This window comes from Pseudophryne corroboree (assembly GCF_028390025.1).
Source record: "Pseudophryne corroboree isolate aPseCor3 chromosome 3 unlocalized genomic scaffold, aPseCor3.hap2 SUPER_3_unloc_3, whole genome shotgun sequence".
Classification (NCBI taxonomy): Eukaryota; Metazoa; Chordata; class Amphibia; order Anura; family Myobatrachidae; genus Pseudophryne; species Pseudophryne corroboree.
Window position 1 is genome coordinate 3,552,464 of NW_026967519.1, and position 18,019 is coordinate 3,570,482.

Sequence of the window (18,019 nt, forward strand, 5' to 3'; positions counted from 1 at the left end):
GGACGGTCTATCTGCAGGCCAGGCGTCCAGCAATGCACCCCGGGATATGTAGTACCATTGCTCGGCTCAGCAATGTAACTTGAACGATTATGGACTACAATACCCATAAACCATTTCACATAGGCAACCACATCAGGAAGTAATGAAAAAGCTGAAGAAAACCATGAAGTGAAGTGGAACGCACAACCAGGATGAGGGGTGGAACGCACAACAAAGAAGTGAGGTGGAACGCACGACCAGGATGTGGGGTGGAACGCACAACCAGGAAGTGAGGTTGAATGCACGATCAGGAACGCACAACCAAGAAGTGAGGTGGTACGCACAACCAGGAAGTCATGTGGAACGCACAGACAGGATGTGTCTTCCTTTGTGCTCTGTCCGGGGGAGACAGAAGCAGTAGAAAGCAGAGAGGACACACTCCTGCAGAAGTGACTGTGAGTAACGTGTATTATAAAAGCTGTTGCTTATTATAGGCCTGAGTCTTGTAATTTGCTCCTCATATTACAGGTGGGGACAGCTCGTGTCCTGGGGAGGGGCCACCAATGTGAATATTTTTGCTTTCCAAGTATAGGGAAGAAAACAAGCACTACAGGTATCACAGTGACCACTGAAGGAGAGGACAGTCACAGTAAGGGAAGAAGCAATACATAATGTTGCATGGTTGGGGGGGTTGCGGCACCATAGTACTACCACGCTTGTTTGCTCGCAGACACAGTTGCCAGCTGCACCCATATTCATATAAACCATATTATGTGTAACGCGTCGCTGTGTAATATCTTCTGTGTCCATCTCTTCGGGTTAGGTAGGATCTGTGCAACAACAGACTGCGGCACTCACCTGCACCCCCCAGATGTAGCCAGCCTCCACATTGGCTGATAGCAATGGTTGGCTGGGCACCAAAAGCCCCCTCTCTTGCATGGGGAGAGCTGACTTGCATGGATCAAGTCATCTCCCTCCACAGCTTCACGATCACGGCCAGGGTTATGCTTACCGCGTGGATTCCAGAAACGTTATAAGTATCCTCAGGCTAGGTGGAGTATTGTTTTAGAGGGAACGATCCATTTAATCCTAACACCAACCACTAGAACAGAAAATGGCGGATTCAAGGGTGACCGCAGGTGCGGCTGCGCTTTTAAGTGGCCTTCCGCCTGTGACTGTATGCAAATGCTGCGACAGATCTGTTCCCCGCTGTACAGCCATGCGTGTTATCAGCCCCTTATGCCTGTCATACTACTGCTGCAATATGTCTAAAGTCTGTAATTGGGTGCATAGTGCGGAATGGGAGGTCTGTCTGTGCCCATAGTGGACATGTGGGTTGTCTGTCTGTCTAGAGAGGGTGATAAGTGTGAAAATGGACCAGGATGGTGGATGATGATCCTCTCTTTATTACATGTCATACCTGAGATATCTGTTTTCTGTTTATTCCGCAACTGATTTACTCTCTATTCCTAATTAATGTTGTAGGTTAGGTGCAGGTGAAACCTGTCTTCAAGGGAGAGATTCCTTTGGTGATCATCCGACTAACCCACTGAGGATGGACAAGGAGAAAAGTCAGATGACTGAGAAGATATTAAATCTCACCCTGGAGATCATCTACCTGCTGACTGGGGAGGTGAGTGAGTCTGGAAGCATCACAGTGACGTCGCTCTTATCTCTATTACTAACACAGGGACCTGACTGGGGAGGTGAGGGAGTCTGGGGGTGTCACAGTGACATCACTCTTATTTCTATTACTAACACAGGTAGCTGACTGGGGAGGTGAGGGAGTCTGGGGGTGTCACAGTGACGTCACTCTTATCTCTATTACTAACACAGTGACCTTACTGGGGAGGTGAGGGAGTCTGGGAGTGTCACAGTGAGATCACTCTTATCTCTATTACTAACACAGGGACCTGACTGGGGAGGTGAGGGAGTCTGGGAGTGTCACAGTGACGTCTCTCTTATATCTGTTACTGACACAGGGACCTGACTGGGGCGATGAGGGAGTCTTGGAGTGTCACAGTGACGTCACTCTTATATCTGTTACTGACACAGGGACCTGACTGTGGAGGTGAGGGAGTCTGGGAGTGTCACAGTGACATCACTCTTATCTCTATTACTAACACAGGGACCTATTATTGTCTCTTAATACATAGGAGTATACAGTAGTAAGGAAGACATCTGGTGAGACACCCAGCAGCCATCCCTGTGTGTCAGGAGGACTGAGCAGGACCCAGAGCCCAATCACGGTGCCTCCACCTCACTCACTGACACATGAGAGGCACAATGACCAGAAGATCCTGGAACTCACCAACAAGATCATTCAGCTGCTGACTGGAGAGGTGACTGCTGGGAATGGGGCATTATACAGTAACACCAGGGGATGTGTCTGGGTGATGACTGTATCATTGTGCGTGTCAGGTTCCTATAAGGTGTGAGGAGGTCACTATCTATTTCTCTATGCAGGATGAGGAGTATACAGAAGGACAGATAGGCCTGTACAAGGACGTGATGATGGAGAATCACTGGCCCCTCACATCACTGGGTAAGAGGAGGTTGCAATGTATTGATAAGGGGACTGCCGTACTGAGTAACCTGTTAAAATGAATAGGGGGAGTAGGGAATAACTTAATTATGGACTGTAATCTGTTGTAGTTCGAGAGGGTGGTGTGACTTATCTCACGTTAGTCTCTGCCCTTCTATACTTGCTAGTGCATTATATTTAATTATTTTAATTGGTCAACAAATACATGACTGGTGGAAAACTCCTTCTTTTAAAGAGTTCAGAAGGACCAATCAGAGTTTGTACAGTATATTTGGGATTTACATCCCTGAGATTGGCACAGCTGGCTGGGAAGGGAAAGAAGCTTGAGAGGGGTGGGTGGGTGGGTGGGTGGGGAGGGGGGGGCAGTTGTGTTTCCACTTGTATATATTTTGAGCTTATAACGGGGGAAACCTATTTTCTATAGACATGCATGTGGGCAGGCTGTGGTTGATGACATATGAGACCATACCCAGACGTAGAAACTGCACCCACAATAGTTCCGATGGTGCAACTGGTGCTTCGCTGATGGTGCGTCTTAATATGCACTGGACGGAAATGCGCAATCTAAAGACACCGCAAGCGGGCACCTCAGTCCTTCCACAATCGGATGCGACATTAGAATAAAAACGCCACTGCATCAAAAGTTTCAGCCGTGGCCGCGTCCGCCTGACAATCGGCTGCTTTGTGCTTGTATCCAATGATGCACCCTTTATTGCAGTGTATTTTCCCTTTAGCCTCCTTTATCTTTGTTCTTATGTGCAGGAATACACGGAGGTAGAGAAGACCTCTGGAGGGAGCAGCCGTCCCCGTGTGTCGGGAGTATTGAGCAGTCTCTGTGCGTTTCTCCTACAGGCGGATCCACTGACAGAAGAGCCTGTTCCCAGGATCGTGCAGAGGAGAGTCACAGTGTCCTACAGGAGGATCAGGTCGGTGGGATTGGGGGTCTCACCACAGTTACTATACACTATAGGCCTAGTGCAGAGGGAGTGGAGGCATATCCCCCCTGAGCTAAGCAGGAAAGATGCAGAGATGAAAGCGCGTTTCTCCGCCTATGATGCATTTAGGAGGCATCCGGCTGTGCGCCACCAACCAGGAAACCTGCATCGGAAGACACATACCCTGTCCAAGGCAAGCCTATGAAATGGGGACGACACGTCCCTGTTTTGTAGAACGTTCCCTGTTGCCCGCCCTTTATCCGCTAGTCAAATAGCTGCAGCCTGTCAATCAGGGTCACTGCGAGCGAAACACAAGACCAATTCTACACCTGCACAGTCCTCCCCGTCGTCGTAGTAGTATTTAGACCAGGGTTTTTCAACCAGTGTGCTGCGACCAGTTGCAAGGTGTGCCGCAGAGCCAGAGCAGCTTCCTGCACCTTCAGAGTGAACTGTTGGCCCGGGCTCTTCTTAGAGGATCATTCATGCTCCAGCCGTGAACTATGCCTTGAAGACGCGGCGGTGTGATATAGGTCACGGCCGCCGCATCTTACCAGCCAGCCCACCCGCCTGCATGCACATCTTCCATTTCCCACCTGCACCCACAGCTTTCCTTGCCCACCCACATCCACACCTGCCTGACCGCCCACTGCTCAGTATTCGCAGCAATCCACTATGAACAACCCCCGCCACTGAGGGACAGGGAGGAGGACAGCTGACCGGTAGGGGCTAATATTTGTTATGTTATTTCTCCTGTGGGGAGCAATAGGATTTATGGATTTATAGGGGGAACAATGTGAATAATTCATGTGGGGAGCAACATGATTTATGTGGGGAGCAATGTGATTGTTTTTTCTGTGTAGGCCAATGTATGTGTGGATTTTTTTATTACTGTGAGGGCCAATGTGTGTTTTTATAGTTTTTTTTTCCTGTGGTGAACGGATGGTGTGCCTTGGCAATTTTTAAATATTGTTCAGTGTGCTGCGAGTAAAAAAAGGTTGAAAATCACTGATTTAGACCATCTGGTTTGCTTACTACTTTCTATTAGGACCATATTATGCAAATGATGTGCAGCCCTGTATTACACCTTATGTGTATGATCTGTGTAGAAGTTGGGTGGCTATTGTAATCTGATTATCTTCTCTTTCATCTCTATTAATTAAAACAGACATTACCCATTGTTTGACTATTTTATATGCTATTTAGGATGACAACAAGATTAAAATTAAAATTGAAGTAATAGAGCCTGAAGAAGAAGAAGAGACGTATGTGATGGGTGATCAGCAGTGTAAGGAGGAGGAAATCCCTACAGATATCAGCACAGGTGAGTAATAATCACTAAGTACAGTCACATATTCTCTTTTTTTCAGTCACTTCAACAATCTCTTATGGCCCCCAATTAGAGAATCAGGGGCCATCAGCCCCTATTATACTCCTGCTCTCCCCCTCACATCATGTCACTGTGTATTACCAGCCCAGAGATCTGACCAGTCTCCTCCCAACACGCTCTGGTGTATCTCATACATCAGGAGCCATCAGCCCCTATTATACTCCTGCTCTCCCTCTCACATCATGTCACTGTGTGTTACCAGCCCAGAGATCTGACCAGTCTCCTCCCCACACTCTCTGGTGTATCTCATACATCAGTAGCCATCAGCACCTATTATACTCCTGCTCCCACCCCCTCACATCATGGCACTGTGTGTTACCAGCCCAGAGATCTGACCAGTCTCCTCCCCCCACTCTCTGGTGTATCTCATACATCAGTATCCATCAGCCCCTATTATACTCCTGCTCCCCCCCCTCACATCATATCACTGTGTGTTACCAGCCCAGAGATCTGACCAGTCTCCTCCCCCACACTCTCTGGTGTATCTCATACATCAGGAGCCATCAGCCCCTATTATACTCCTGCTCTCCCCCTCCCCCTCCTGCATGAGGAAAGACTTTTGCATTTGTCCCCTTAGTAGTGAAACATTGTTTGCTACATACAGGGGCAGATTGGCCATAGGGTTTACAGGGAAGATTCCCGGTGGGCCGACGCACCCGTGGGCCTGTTTTGTTTGAGGACATGTTGTCCTTTTTATAGACATAATGAATAAGATGCAAAATAATTTGCATATATGAAAATTACTTTGCCACTTAGCCTGTGATTGCAGATGACCTGCTTGGCTGACATATAAGATTGAGTGAATAGTGATTGGGATATGGTTGGTGTAATAAGCAAGAAAATATCTTTCTCATACATCCTAGAGGATGCTGGGGTCCATTTCATGACCATGGGGTATAGACGGTTCCGCAGGAGCCATGGGCACTTTAAGACTTTTTCAAGGGTGTGAACTGGCTCCTCCCTCTATGCCCCTCCTCCAGACCTCAGTTTTAGAAATGTGCCCAGGCAGACTGGATGCACTCCAGGGGAGCTCTACTGAGTTTCTCTGAAAAGACTTATGTTAGTTTTTTTATTTTCAGGGAGAACTGCTGGCAACAGTCTCCCTGCTTCGTGGGACTGAGGGGGCAGAAGTAGGAACCAACTTCCTAAAGAGTTTCATGGCTCTGCTTCTGGCTGACAGGACACCATTAGCTCCTGAAGGGAACTGAACGCTAGCCGTGCCTAGATGCTCACTCCCACAGCACGCCGTCACCCCCCTCACAGAGCCAGAAGTCAGAAGACAGGTGAGTGTTAGAAGACAGATCTTCAATCAAGAAAGTGACGGCTAAAGGTACCGCACGGCTGGCAGGAGCGCAGCGCACCATGTTGCCCACACATTCACAGGCACTGTAAGGTGCGGGGTGGGGGGAGGGGGGGTGCCATGGGCAGCATGAAACCTATGGAAACTGGCATAAATAAGGGACATAAGTTGCTGAGGCACAGTCCTACCCCCGCCAGTATAAAAAATTACCTCATAAAAGCTGAGGAGAAACACGCCATTGAAGAGTGGAGCTTCCTCCTCAGTCAGCCAGCACACTGCTCAGCGCCATTTTCTCTCTCTCCTCAGGCTGCAGAGACAAGGCTGGTCCTCCTCCACTACTGAACAAGTATCAGGGTGCAAAACAGGGGGGTGGCCACAGTGAATTTGGTGCTATATAATTGTGTGATTAGCATTATAAAAGCGCTGCATGTCAGTGGGCATTTTGTGTTCACAGACATTGTGTTACTGGCGCTGGGTTGTGAACTGGCAAATCCTATCTGTGTCCCTCTGACAGATTTTACTGTGGGTCTGTCCCCTATAAGTCCCGGAGTGTCTGTGGTGTGGTTGTGCATGTGACATGTCTGAGGCAGTGAACTCTTCCTCTGTGGGAGACATGTTAGAGACACAGAGGTGTAATATGACACCAAGAGCCTGACTGGGTGAAAGGTTACATGATAGTGTGAATCACCACTGAATCTCATACAGAAAACTGAATATAATCTGTTGAAGATGTGATTTTTAATAGTTCTGCCTTTCATCCACAGGGACCCCTCTGGGTCACATACAAATTTGCACAAGTAGTACAAACTGATACCGACACGGACTCTGATTCCTGTGTCGACACTAGTGATTCCAGGGGAATATGTCCTAAGTTAGCAAAAAGCATTCAAAACATGTTTTAGCTATAAAGGAGGTGTTAGAAGTTCCGAAGCCCCCTCTTTTACCACAAGGAGAGGGTTTACTTTAGTAAAGAAGTAATGTAATTTTCCCTCCACCTCATGAGTTGAACAGTCTCTTGGAGGGAGTCTGATTTAACCTGAAAAGAAATTTCAGATTCCCAAAAGGAATTCAGGCAGCTTACCTTTTTCCAAAAGGTGGGAGTCACCCCGCATTTTAGACAGGGCGCCTGGAATGGCTTCACTTAAGGAGCCGACAGACCGCAAGTGAGTGAGGTGATCTATTGATGTGGCCAATGGGACACTACTCAGGCCTACCATTGTCTGTGCGTGGGTGATTAGTGGTATTGAAAGGTGGTCAGAAAACTTGTCATTAGACATTGACACAATAGATGGAGACGAGATACTCCTAACGTTAGGTCATATCAAAGACGCTGCTGCGTACGTACTAGAAACTATGAAATATATTGGTCTCTTGGGATCAAGAACCGCTACCATGGCAGTATCGGCTCGGAGGGCGTTGTGGATTCGCCAGTGGAATGCTGATGCAGATTCCAAAAGAAATATGGAGGCTCTACCGTATAAAGGTGAGGCCTTGTTTGGTGATGGGCTGGATGCGTTAGTCTCGGCGGCTACCGCAGGTAAGTCGACATTCTTGCCTTCTGCTCCTGCACCAGCAAAAAAGACACATCACTCTAACATACAGTCCTTTGGGCCCAACAAATACAAAAAGGACAAAGGTTCCCCCCTTCTTGGCAGGTAGGGGAAAAGGAAAGAAGTCCGCAGCGTCTCCAGGATCCCAGGAGCAGAAGTCAACCCCTGCTCCTGCCAAATCTGCAGCATGATGCTGGGGCTCCCTTGCGGGAAGCCGCTCGGGTGGGAGCACGTATGAAACTTTTCAGCCAAATCTGGATTCAATCTGGCCTGGACCCATGGGTCTTACAAATTGTGTCCCATGGGTACAAACTAGAGTTTCAAAACGTCCCGATGTCGATTTTTCAAATCGACCTTGCCAGCTTCTCTTCCAGAAAGAGAGGCAGTAACAACGGCAATTCAAAAATGATGTCAGGATCAGGTCATTGTCCTGGTACCCTTGTCACAACAAGGAGAAGGGTTTTATTCAAGCCTCTTTGTAGTTCCGAAGCCGGACGGCTCGGTCAGACCGTTTTTAAACCTGAAAAATCTGAATCTCTACCTGAAAAGGTTCAAGTTCAAGATGGAATCCCTGAGGGCAGTGATTTCCAGTCTGGAGGAGGGGGACTTCATGGTGTCAGTAGACATAAAGGATGCTTACTTGCATGTTCCCATTTATCCTCCTCACCAAGCTTATCTGAGATTCGCAGTACAGGATTGCCATTACCAGTTCCAGACGTTGCCGTTCGGACTCTCCACGGCACCGAGGGTATTCACCAAGGTGCAGTGGCGTGCGGTGAGGTCAGTGGCTGGTGAGGCACTGCAGCCATAATGTGCACCGAGTCCCGCCGATGATCCCTACCGCCGCCGAGCCCCTGACCCGCTGTCTGCTACTGCCACCGTCCCTGATGCCCGCTACCCCTGCCACTAATGGCCACCACCCCCACCAATTGCTTACAAAATCACACACCATCAACTACCCCGGCCACCCCCGCCACTAATTCGCATATCAGTCCGATGCCACCGCCGCCAATGCCTGCAGCCTGTCTGCTCATCACACTTGTGATAAGCAGGTGGCTAATATATTGTAAATTTTTATTTAAAAAACCAAAACAAAAAAAAAACTAGTCTTTGGGACTGGGGAGGGAGTGTAAGGAGGACATAAATGCAATTTTGTTATACAGTGCTTCCCTTAACTTAATAGCACCATGGGTGTGAGAGGGTAATGCTAAGGAGAGGGTGACAGCAGTGGGTGACACCAGATAGAGGGTGACAGGGAGAGGGGTGACAGCAGTGGGTGATGCCAGAGAAAGCGTAACAGCAGTAGCAGTGGGTAAGACTGTGACAGATAGAAGATAAGGGTAATGGGGACAGGCAGTGAGTGACAATTATATTGCTATTTATTTACCTGGTCCAGGGCCTAGAACTGCAATGTGGCTCTTCCTTTGATGTTAACTCCGGGGATCGCCGGTGGAAATTGCAAGCAGGAATCCAGGTTCGGAGGTAGAGTGAGAGAAGAGGGGATGAGCGGACTGAGTCCTCTGGCCGGACTGCACTCAGTGACAGGTGCAGCTCATGATTTTAGTTAGTGGCAGAGTAGGCCAGAGACGGGCAGTGAAAGTGAGGTGGGCGCAAGTAAAGGGACTGGGGGCTCTCTGGCTGCGCTGCACACAGGGAAATTTCTTGGCAACCACATCCCTGGCCAGCGGCACCCCACCTCTGCCACGGTGCACGGGCAGAGCCGGATTAAGGCTCCAGGGGGCCCGGGGTACTTAAGACATGGCGGCCCCTAAGGACTAATATATAGCTATATATGGTATATGGCATTCAATTCAAATAACTGGACACAAGAGTCTCCTTCACAATCAACATTTCGGTATTATTAACCTTTGTCAGGATCCTGGCGACGGTTAATAATACCAAAATGTTGATCGTGAAGGAAACTCTTTTGCCCAGTTATTTGAATTGAATGCCAGTCCTGAGGGTGCCACCCACACTGCTGAATATATATGTGTGTGTACCTACATCACATACTGACCACGGACAGTCTGTATTACACCCAGACTGACCCTATATATACTGCACTACATCACATACTGACCATGCACACAGTACTACACCCAGACTGACCCTTTACTCACTACACTACATCACATACTGACCATGCACACAGTATTACACCCAGACTGACCCTTTACTCACTACACTACATCACATACTGATCATGCACACAGTATTACACCCAGACTGACCCTTTACTCACTACACTACACTACACTACATCACATACTGACCATGCACACAGTATTACACCCAGACTGACCCTTTACTCACTACACTACATCACATACTGACCATGCACACAGTATTACACCCAGAATGACCCTTTACTCACTACACTACATCACATGCTGACCATGCACACAGTACTACACCCAGACTGACCCTTTACTCACACTACATCACATACTGACCATGCACACAGTACTACACCCAGACTGACCCTTTACTCACACTACATCACATACTGACCATGCACACAGTACTACACCCAGACTGACCCTTTACTCACACTACATCACATACTGACCATGCACACAGTACTACACCCAGACTGACCCTTTACTCACACTACATCACATACTGACCATGCACACAGTACTACACCCAGACTGACCCTTTACTCACACTACATCACATACTGATCATGCACACAGTACTACACCCAGACTGACCCTTTACTCACACTACATCACATACTGATCATGCACACAGTACTACACCCAGACTGACTTTTTACTCACACTACATCACATACTGATCATGCACACAGTACTACACCCAGACTGACCCTTTACTCACTACACTACATCACATACTGATCATGCACACAGTATTACACCCAGACTGACCCTTTACTCACACTACATCACATACTGATCATGCACACAGTACTACACCCAGACTGACTTTTTACTCACACTACATCACATACTGATCATGCACACAGTACTACACCCAGACTGACCCTTTACTCACTACACTACATCACATACTGACCATGCACACAGTACTACACCCAGACTGACCCTTTACTCACACTACATCACATACTGATCATGCACACAGTACTACACCCAGACTGACCCTTTACTCACACTACATCACATACTGATCATGCACACAGTACTACACCCAGACTGACTTTTTACTCACACTACATCACATACTGATCATGCACACAGTACTACACCCAGACTGACTTTTTACTCACACTACATCACATACTGATCATGCACACAGTACTACACCCAGACTGACCCTTTACTCACTACACTACATCACATACTGATCATGCACACAGTACTACACCCAGACTGACTTTTTACTCACACTACATCACATACTGATCATGCACACAGTACTACACCCAGACTGACCCTTTACTCACACTACATCACATACTGATCATGCACACAGTACTACACCCAGACTGACCCTTTACTCACACTACATCACATACTGATCATGCACACAGTACTACACCCAGACTGACCCTTTACTCACACTACATCACATACTGATCATGCACACAGTACTACACCCAGACTGACTTTTTACTCACACTACATCACATACTGATCATGCACACAGTATTACACCCAGACTGACTTTTTACTCACACTACATCACATACTGATCATGCACACAGTACTACACCCAGACTGACTTTTTACTCACACTACATCACATACTGATCATGCACACAGTACTACACCCAGACTGACCCTTTACTCACACTACATCACATACTGATCATGCACACAGTACTACACCCAGACTGACCCTTTACTCACACTACATCACATACTGATCATGCACACAGTACTACACCCAGACTGACTTTTTACTCACACTACATCACATACTGATCATGCACACAGTACTACACCCAGACTGACCCTTTACTTACTACACTACATCACATACTGATCATGCACACAGTACTACACCCAGACTGACCCTTTACTCACTACACTACATCACATACTGATCATGCACACAGTACTACACCCAGACTGACCCTTTACTCACTACACTACATCACATACTGATCATGCACACAGTACTACACCCAGACTGACCCTTTACTCACTACACTACATCACATACTGATCATGCACACAGTATTACACCCAGACTGACCCTTTACTTACTACACTACATCACATACTGATCATGCACACAGTATTACACCCAGACTGACCCTTTACTTACTCACTACACTTACAGAATAAGCTTTCACACACTACACACCAAACTGACCTTTACACCATAAACTGACAAGTTGCGCACACTACTATGCAGAGAGAGCACCCCAGCCTTGCCGCCTAGCACGCCCCCGGTTACATTGCGCATGGTGGGCCGGAGCAGGTAAACGGAGAGCAGCAGCGCTGCCAGCAGCCTCACCGACATCTCCCTCATCCCGGCGGCACTTCCAGGTGTGGGACGTTACCCTGCGATCCCCCAGCTCCTTGCGGATGTACACTAGTGTACATGGCAGGGACAAAACAGGTGAGGGTGTGCAGGCGCAGCGTAGTACGGAATGGGGCGCCGAGCGCTGTATGCGTGACGGGAATGTAGAGGAGCGGGGGGGGGGGGGGGTGCGGGCGGTGGATATGGGGCGGGCGGGTTAGCTAGGGTTACCAGAGTGATGCCACGGCCAATAATAAAAATTCAAGATGACATGGCGGACGCATGCCTTGGTGCTCCCTCCCCAAGCCGCCCCTGCCCAATCATAACATCCACAGTGACAGGGGCGTGCTTTCATTTGGGCTGAAAGCACGCCCCTGTGAAAGAGGCACTAATACCAGTGCCGCTTTCAGTGATTTTTTTGAATGGGCTTCTACTGCCCGATGTTTGGCACCGCCCCCCGCTTCCACTCCTTTAGCATTGACAGCTGGAGGCACTGAGAGCGGTGCCTCCAAAACACTATTACAACCTGTTTTTGCAAAGGTAAAAACTATTAGAATAATATAAAGGATAAAACAGATACTTATGACACAGAATATGTGTCATAACTATCTTCTTTATATTATTTTAATCGTTAATGACAGGGGAGACACTGCCTCCCCTGACTGCACGTCCCTGCCAAGGTGATGGCGGAGATGATGGTCCTCCTTCGTCAAAAAGGAGTCAATATAATTCCTTATCTGGACGATCTCCTGATAAAAGTGAGATCCAGGGAAGAGTTGGTGCAGAACATCGCACTCTCCCTGTCAATACTCCAACAACATGGTTGGATCATGAATTTTCCAAAGTCGCAGTTGGAACCGATGACAAGATTGTCCTTTTTAGGGATGATTCTGGACACAGAAGTACGGAGAGTATTTCTTCCAGTGGAAAAGGCTCTGGAAATCCAGAAAATGGTCAAACAAATATTGAAACCAACAAGCGTGTCGATCCATCAATGCATTCGGTTGTTGGGGAAGATGGTGGCGGCCTATGAGGCCATACAGTTTGGCCAATTTCAAGCCAGAGTATTCCAGTTGGACCTGTTGGACAAGTGGTCCGGATCCCACCTACACATGCACCGGAAAATAATCCTGTCCCCCAAAGCCAGGATTTCGCTCCTGTGGTGGCTACACAGTTTTCACCGACTAGAGGGACGCAGGTTTGGGATTCACGACTGAGTCCTAATAACCACGGATGCAAGTCTCCGAGGCTGGGGAGCTGTCACATGGGGGGAAAGCTTCCAAGGAAAATGGTCAAGTCAGGAAGCCTGCCTTCACATAAACGTTCTGGAATTGAGAGCCATTTACAACGGCCTTCTACAAGTGGTACATCTTCTTCAAGATCATCCCGTGCAGATCCAGTCGGACAATGTAACAGCAGTCGCGTACATAAACAGGCAAGGTGGAATAAAAAGCAGAGCGGCAATGGCAGAGGTGACAAGGATTCTCCTCTGGGCAGAAAGACATGTTAGAGCTCTGTCAGCAATTTTTAATTCCGGGAGTGGGCAACTGGGAAGCAGACTTCCTCAGCAGACACGATCTCCATCCATGAGAGTGGGGCCTCCACCAAGAAGTCTTCGCAGAGGTGACAAGTCTTTGGGGAGTTCCTCAAGTAGACATGATGGCATCTCGTCTCAACAAGAAGCTTCAGAGATATTGTTCCATGTCGAGAGACCCTCAAGCAATAGCAGTGGATGCACTGGTGACCCAGTGGGTGTTTCGGTCTGTATATGTTTTCCCTCCACTTCCACTGATTCCAAAAGTTCTCAAAATAATAAGAAGAACAAGAGTTTGAGCAATCGTCATTGCCCCAGACTGGCCAAGGAGGGCTTGGTTTCCAGATCTTCAGGAGTTGCTCATAGAAGATCCTCGGCCTCTTCCTCCTCGAGAGGACCTACTACAGCAGGGGCCGTTTGTGTATCAAGACTTACCGTGGCTACGTTTGATGGCTTGGCTGTTGAGAGTCGGATCCTAGCCCGAAAGGGTATTCCCATGGAAGTCATTCCCACTCTTATTCAGGCCAGGAAAGGAGTAACGTCTAAACATTACCACCGTATTTGGAGAAAATATATATCTTGGTGTGAATCCAAGAAGGCTCCTATGGAAGAGTTTTAGTTGGGACATTTTCTCCATTTTCTGCATGCTGGTGTGGATGCGGGCCTTATATTGGGGTCAATCAAGGTCCAGATTTCGGCCTTATCAGTTTTCTTTCAAAAACAATTGGCTTCCCTTCCAGAAGTTCAGACCTTCGTGAAAGGTATTTTGCACATCCAGCCTCCATTTGTGCCTCCAGTGGCACCATGGGACCTTAATGTGATGTTGCAGTTCCTTCAATCGAGTTGGTTTGAACCTCTACAGGAGATAGAGTTGAAGTTTCTCACTTGGAAAGTGGTGATGCTTTTAGCCTTGGCATCCGCAAGGCGGGTGTCTGAGTTGGGGGCCTTGTCTCACAAGAGCCCTTACCTGATCTTCCATGAAGATAGGGCGGAGTTGAGAACTCGCCAACATTTTCTTCCGAAGGTGGTTTCATCTTTCCACATAAACCAACCTATTGTGGTGCCAGTGGCTACTGACACGTTCACTGAGTCAAAGTCTCTAGATGTGGTAAGGGCTTTGAAGATTTATGTCGCTAGAACAGCTCGGATACAGAAAACAGAGGCTCTGTTTGTCCTGTATGCTCCCAACAAGATTGGGTGTCCTGCTTCCAAGCAGACCATTGCGCGCTGGATCAGAGGTACGATTCAGCATGCTCATTCTTCGTCTGGTTTGCAGTAGCCGAAGTCGTTGAAGGCCCATTCTACTAGGAAGGTGGGCTCATCCTGGGCGGCTGCCCGGGGGGAAGTCTCGGCATTACAACTTTGCTGAGCAGCTACTTGGTCAGGGTCAAACACTTTTGCTAAATTTTATAAGTTTGACACTTTGGCCGATGAGGCCCTCAAGTTTGGTCAATCGGTGCTGCAGGGTCATCCGCACTCTCCTGCCCGTACTGGAGCTTTGGTATAAACCCCATGGTTATGAAATGGACCCCAGCATCCTCTACGACGTATGAGAAAACAGGATTTTAATACCTACCGGTAAATCCTTTTCTCCTAGTCCATAGAGGATGCTGGGCGCCCGACCCAGTGCGTACTTTACCTGCAGTTTTGTTCTTTATAGTTACACAAGTTGTGTTTCATTTGTTTTCAGCCTGTTGCTGTAATGGTTCATGCCTGTTGGCGTGTGTTATGTTGAATGCCTTGTGTGCGGCATGGTTGAGGTGTGAGCTGGTATGATTCTCACCGTTAGTATAAATGTAAATCCTTTCCTCGAAATGTCCGTCTCCCTGGGCACAGTTCCTATAACTGAGGTCTGGAGGAGGGGCATAAAGGGAGCAGCCAGTTCACACCCTTGAAAAGTCTTAAAGTACCCATGGCTCCTGTGGAACCGTCTATACCCCATGGTCATGAAATGGACCCCAGCATCCTCTACGGACTAGGAGAAAAGGATTTACCGGTAGGTATTAAAATCCTGTTTTCTGAAGGTGTATCATGTAATGTGCTCATAATATTTATTTTTCTTTTTAACTTCCCCCTTGATGCTGGACATGCCCACTATCTGGAAAGTCTTGTGGGGAGGGTGCTGCTGCCATGGCCCATGGCTAGACCTTACACCTCTGGTGCTGCCCATGTGGGGCTACTAGTACAAATTTTTCCAGGGCCGCTTTTTGTTCCCAATCCGCCCCTGGCTACATATTATGCACCCAAAGTAAATTTGAACTCTAAATTAGCCCCAGTTGTCTCGCTCCAGACTTTATTCTTTGTAATAACATTTCTAAGAGGTGTAAACATTAATATTTCAATAAATGTATTTTATCTCCAGCAGGTGGGCCCAGCAGCAGGAACAGCTCGGGGAGACATCTCAGTTTGTCTACAGACTGTAAAATAGAAGATAACGATATCGCACATAATTCTGCGGGAGAGAACACCATTTTTCCAAACATACATCCAGTGCTTAGCAGTGCATCTTTATCATGTGATCCGTCTACCAATTACGATGACTGTTTGCATTATAGTGACAGTCTAACTTTGCAGCAGAAACCTGACACGGATAAGCACACATTACAGATTACACAGACATCAGGTATTTCTGTACATCAGAGAAGTCTCACTGGGGAGAAGCCATATCCATGTCCTGAGTGTGGGAAATGTTTTACCCTGAGGTCATATCTTGTCAAACATCAGAGGATCCATGCAGCTGTGAAGCCGTATTCCTGTGCCGAGTGTGGGAAATGTTTTACGCAGAAGAGGAACCATCTTGAGCATCAGAGAATCCACACGGGGGAGAAACCGTATTCCTGTCCTGAGTGCGGGAAATGTTTTACCCACATGTCTTACCTTATTCAGCATCAGACTATTCACACTGGGGAGAAGCCGTTCTCCTGCTCTCTTTGTGGGAAGTATTTTGCGCAAAAGTCAAGGCTTTCCTTACATCAGAGAGTTCACATCGGAGCAAAGCCGTTTTCCTGCTCTGACTGCGGGAAATGTTTTACACAAAAATCTAGTCTTGTCCGACACCAGAGAGTCCATGCACATTAACACTGGTGAAAAAGTTGTAGATATGATTATACTGTAAATGTAAAGTGTTTTAATAAAGAAAGAAAAATATATTAAATAAAACGCGTTTCGCCGCCTCATTCTGTGATCGCAGTTACTTGGCTAATATAATTTATTTTCTCTTTTCTCTATTGCACTTTTGCCTGTTATGACCTATGTATGTTTTTGAAGGCAAATTTTGCTCTGTAAATTCTATTTGATATATAACAGACTGGATTACTTATGTCATTGTTTGCTTGTCCAGGTTTATTTTCCCAATGTCTTACTATGTTGAACAAAAGCTCTTGGCATAAAATAGTGTTTTACCATCAGGTGTAATGGTGGCATCAAATTCTGGATTCTTTCATAAACCTCAATCCAAAAATAACCTCATAACACCGTGTGCCAATATATTAGTTCCTACTAGGTTTCCCGAACCTTATTCCTTTACAGTTTTGTTGGTTTATCCCGTCAGGTAGGCCCGAAGTGAAGCCTGGCTGAGACCCGACCCATCAGATTGTTTTTTTCTTCTTCTGTATAATGCTCTGAGGGAAGTATTTGGTTTGTCTCGGCCACTGTGGCCTCAATCTGGGGCTTCTCCATTCTCTCTTACCATAAGTGGTGGCACAGTCTTGTCCATTGAAAGTTCCACAGGGAGCTCAGGCTGAGGCAGTGACCATTATCCCAGCCTAGACATGTTGGAGGGTAACCTCATAGGAAATTGCTGGTCAGCAGTCATGCTGTTCCTGATGTTGCTAAATACCTTGTCCAGTCTTTGGGAATCTCTATACAGCCAATGCTGTCCTTGGCGAGTCCCGGTATGTGATTTATTTTACCCCTGCCCCACAAACTCGCTGCCTAGGTGTCATCCTTTACTCAGAACTGTCCTCTGCTGCCCACGCTCCATCTGTATCAGTGTCCTGTTATACACATGTTAGAAACATTTCCAGAATATGCTCATATATCACACAGCACATTGCAAGTTCTGTAATCCATGCCCTCATCATCTCCCGAACTGATTATTGCAATAGTCTCCTGACTGGTCTTCCCCTGACCAGACTCTCACCACTGCAATCTATTCTGAATGCAGCTGGGAGGCTGACCTTCCCGCACAGTGCTCTCAGTCCCTGCACTGCTTACCACTGTTCTACCAAATATAAAATACTTCTAATCCATAAAGAACACTGGGGCAGATGTATTAAGCCTGGAGAAGTGATAAAGAAGTGACTGTCAGGGGGAGTGGTCTGACAGCCTAAGCA

The 18,019-nt window shown here is 47.4% G+C and overlaps 1 protein-coding gene across 7 annotated transcripts; it reads left to right on the forward strand.

Moving 5' to 3' along the window:
• The first annotated feature begins 333 nt into the window (after window positions 1-333).
• On the forward strand, window positions 334-16,842 carry LOC134983985 (oocyte zinc finger protein XlCOF7.1-like). Of its 7 annotated transcripts, none has more exons than XM_063949643.1 (7): window positions 334-434; window positions 1,465-1,612; window positions 2,136-2,321; window positions 2,446-2,524; window positions 3,287-3,450; window positions 4,663-4,780; window positions 16,048-16,842. In XM_063949643.1, the coding sequence occupies exons 2-7, from the start codon at window positions 1,535-1,537 to the stop codon at window positions 16,761-16,763; spliced, it is 1,341 nt and encodes a 446-aa protein (XP_063805713.1). In that variant the 5' UTR covers window positions 334-434; window positions 1,465-1,534; the 3' UTR covers window positions 16,764-16,842. The 7 variants fall into 7 exon arrangements, with proteins under 7 accessions (XP_063805713.1, XP_063805717.1, XP_063805718.1 ...); XM_063949647.1 differs by having other exon boundaries at window positions 16,051-16,842; XM_063949648.1 differs by having other exon boundaries at window positions 3,377-3,450.
• The last annotated feature ends 1,177 nt before the right edge of the window (window positions 16,843-18,019 follow it).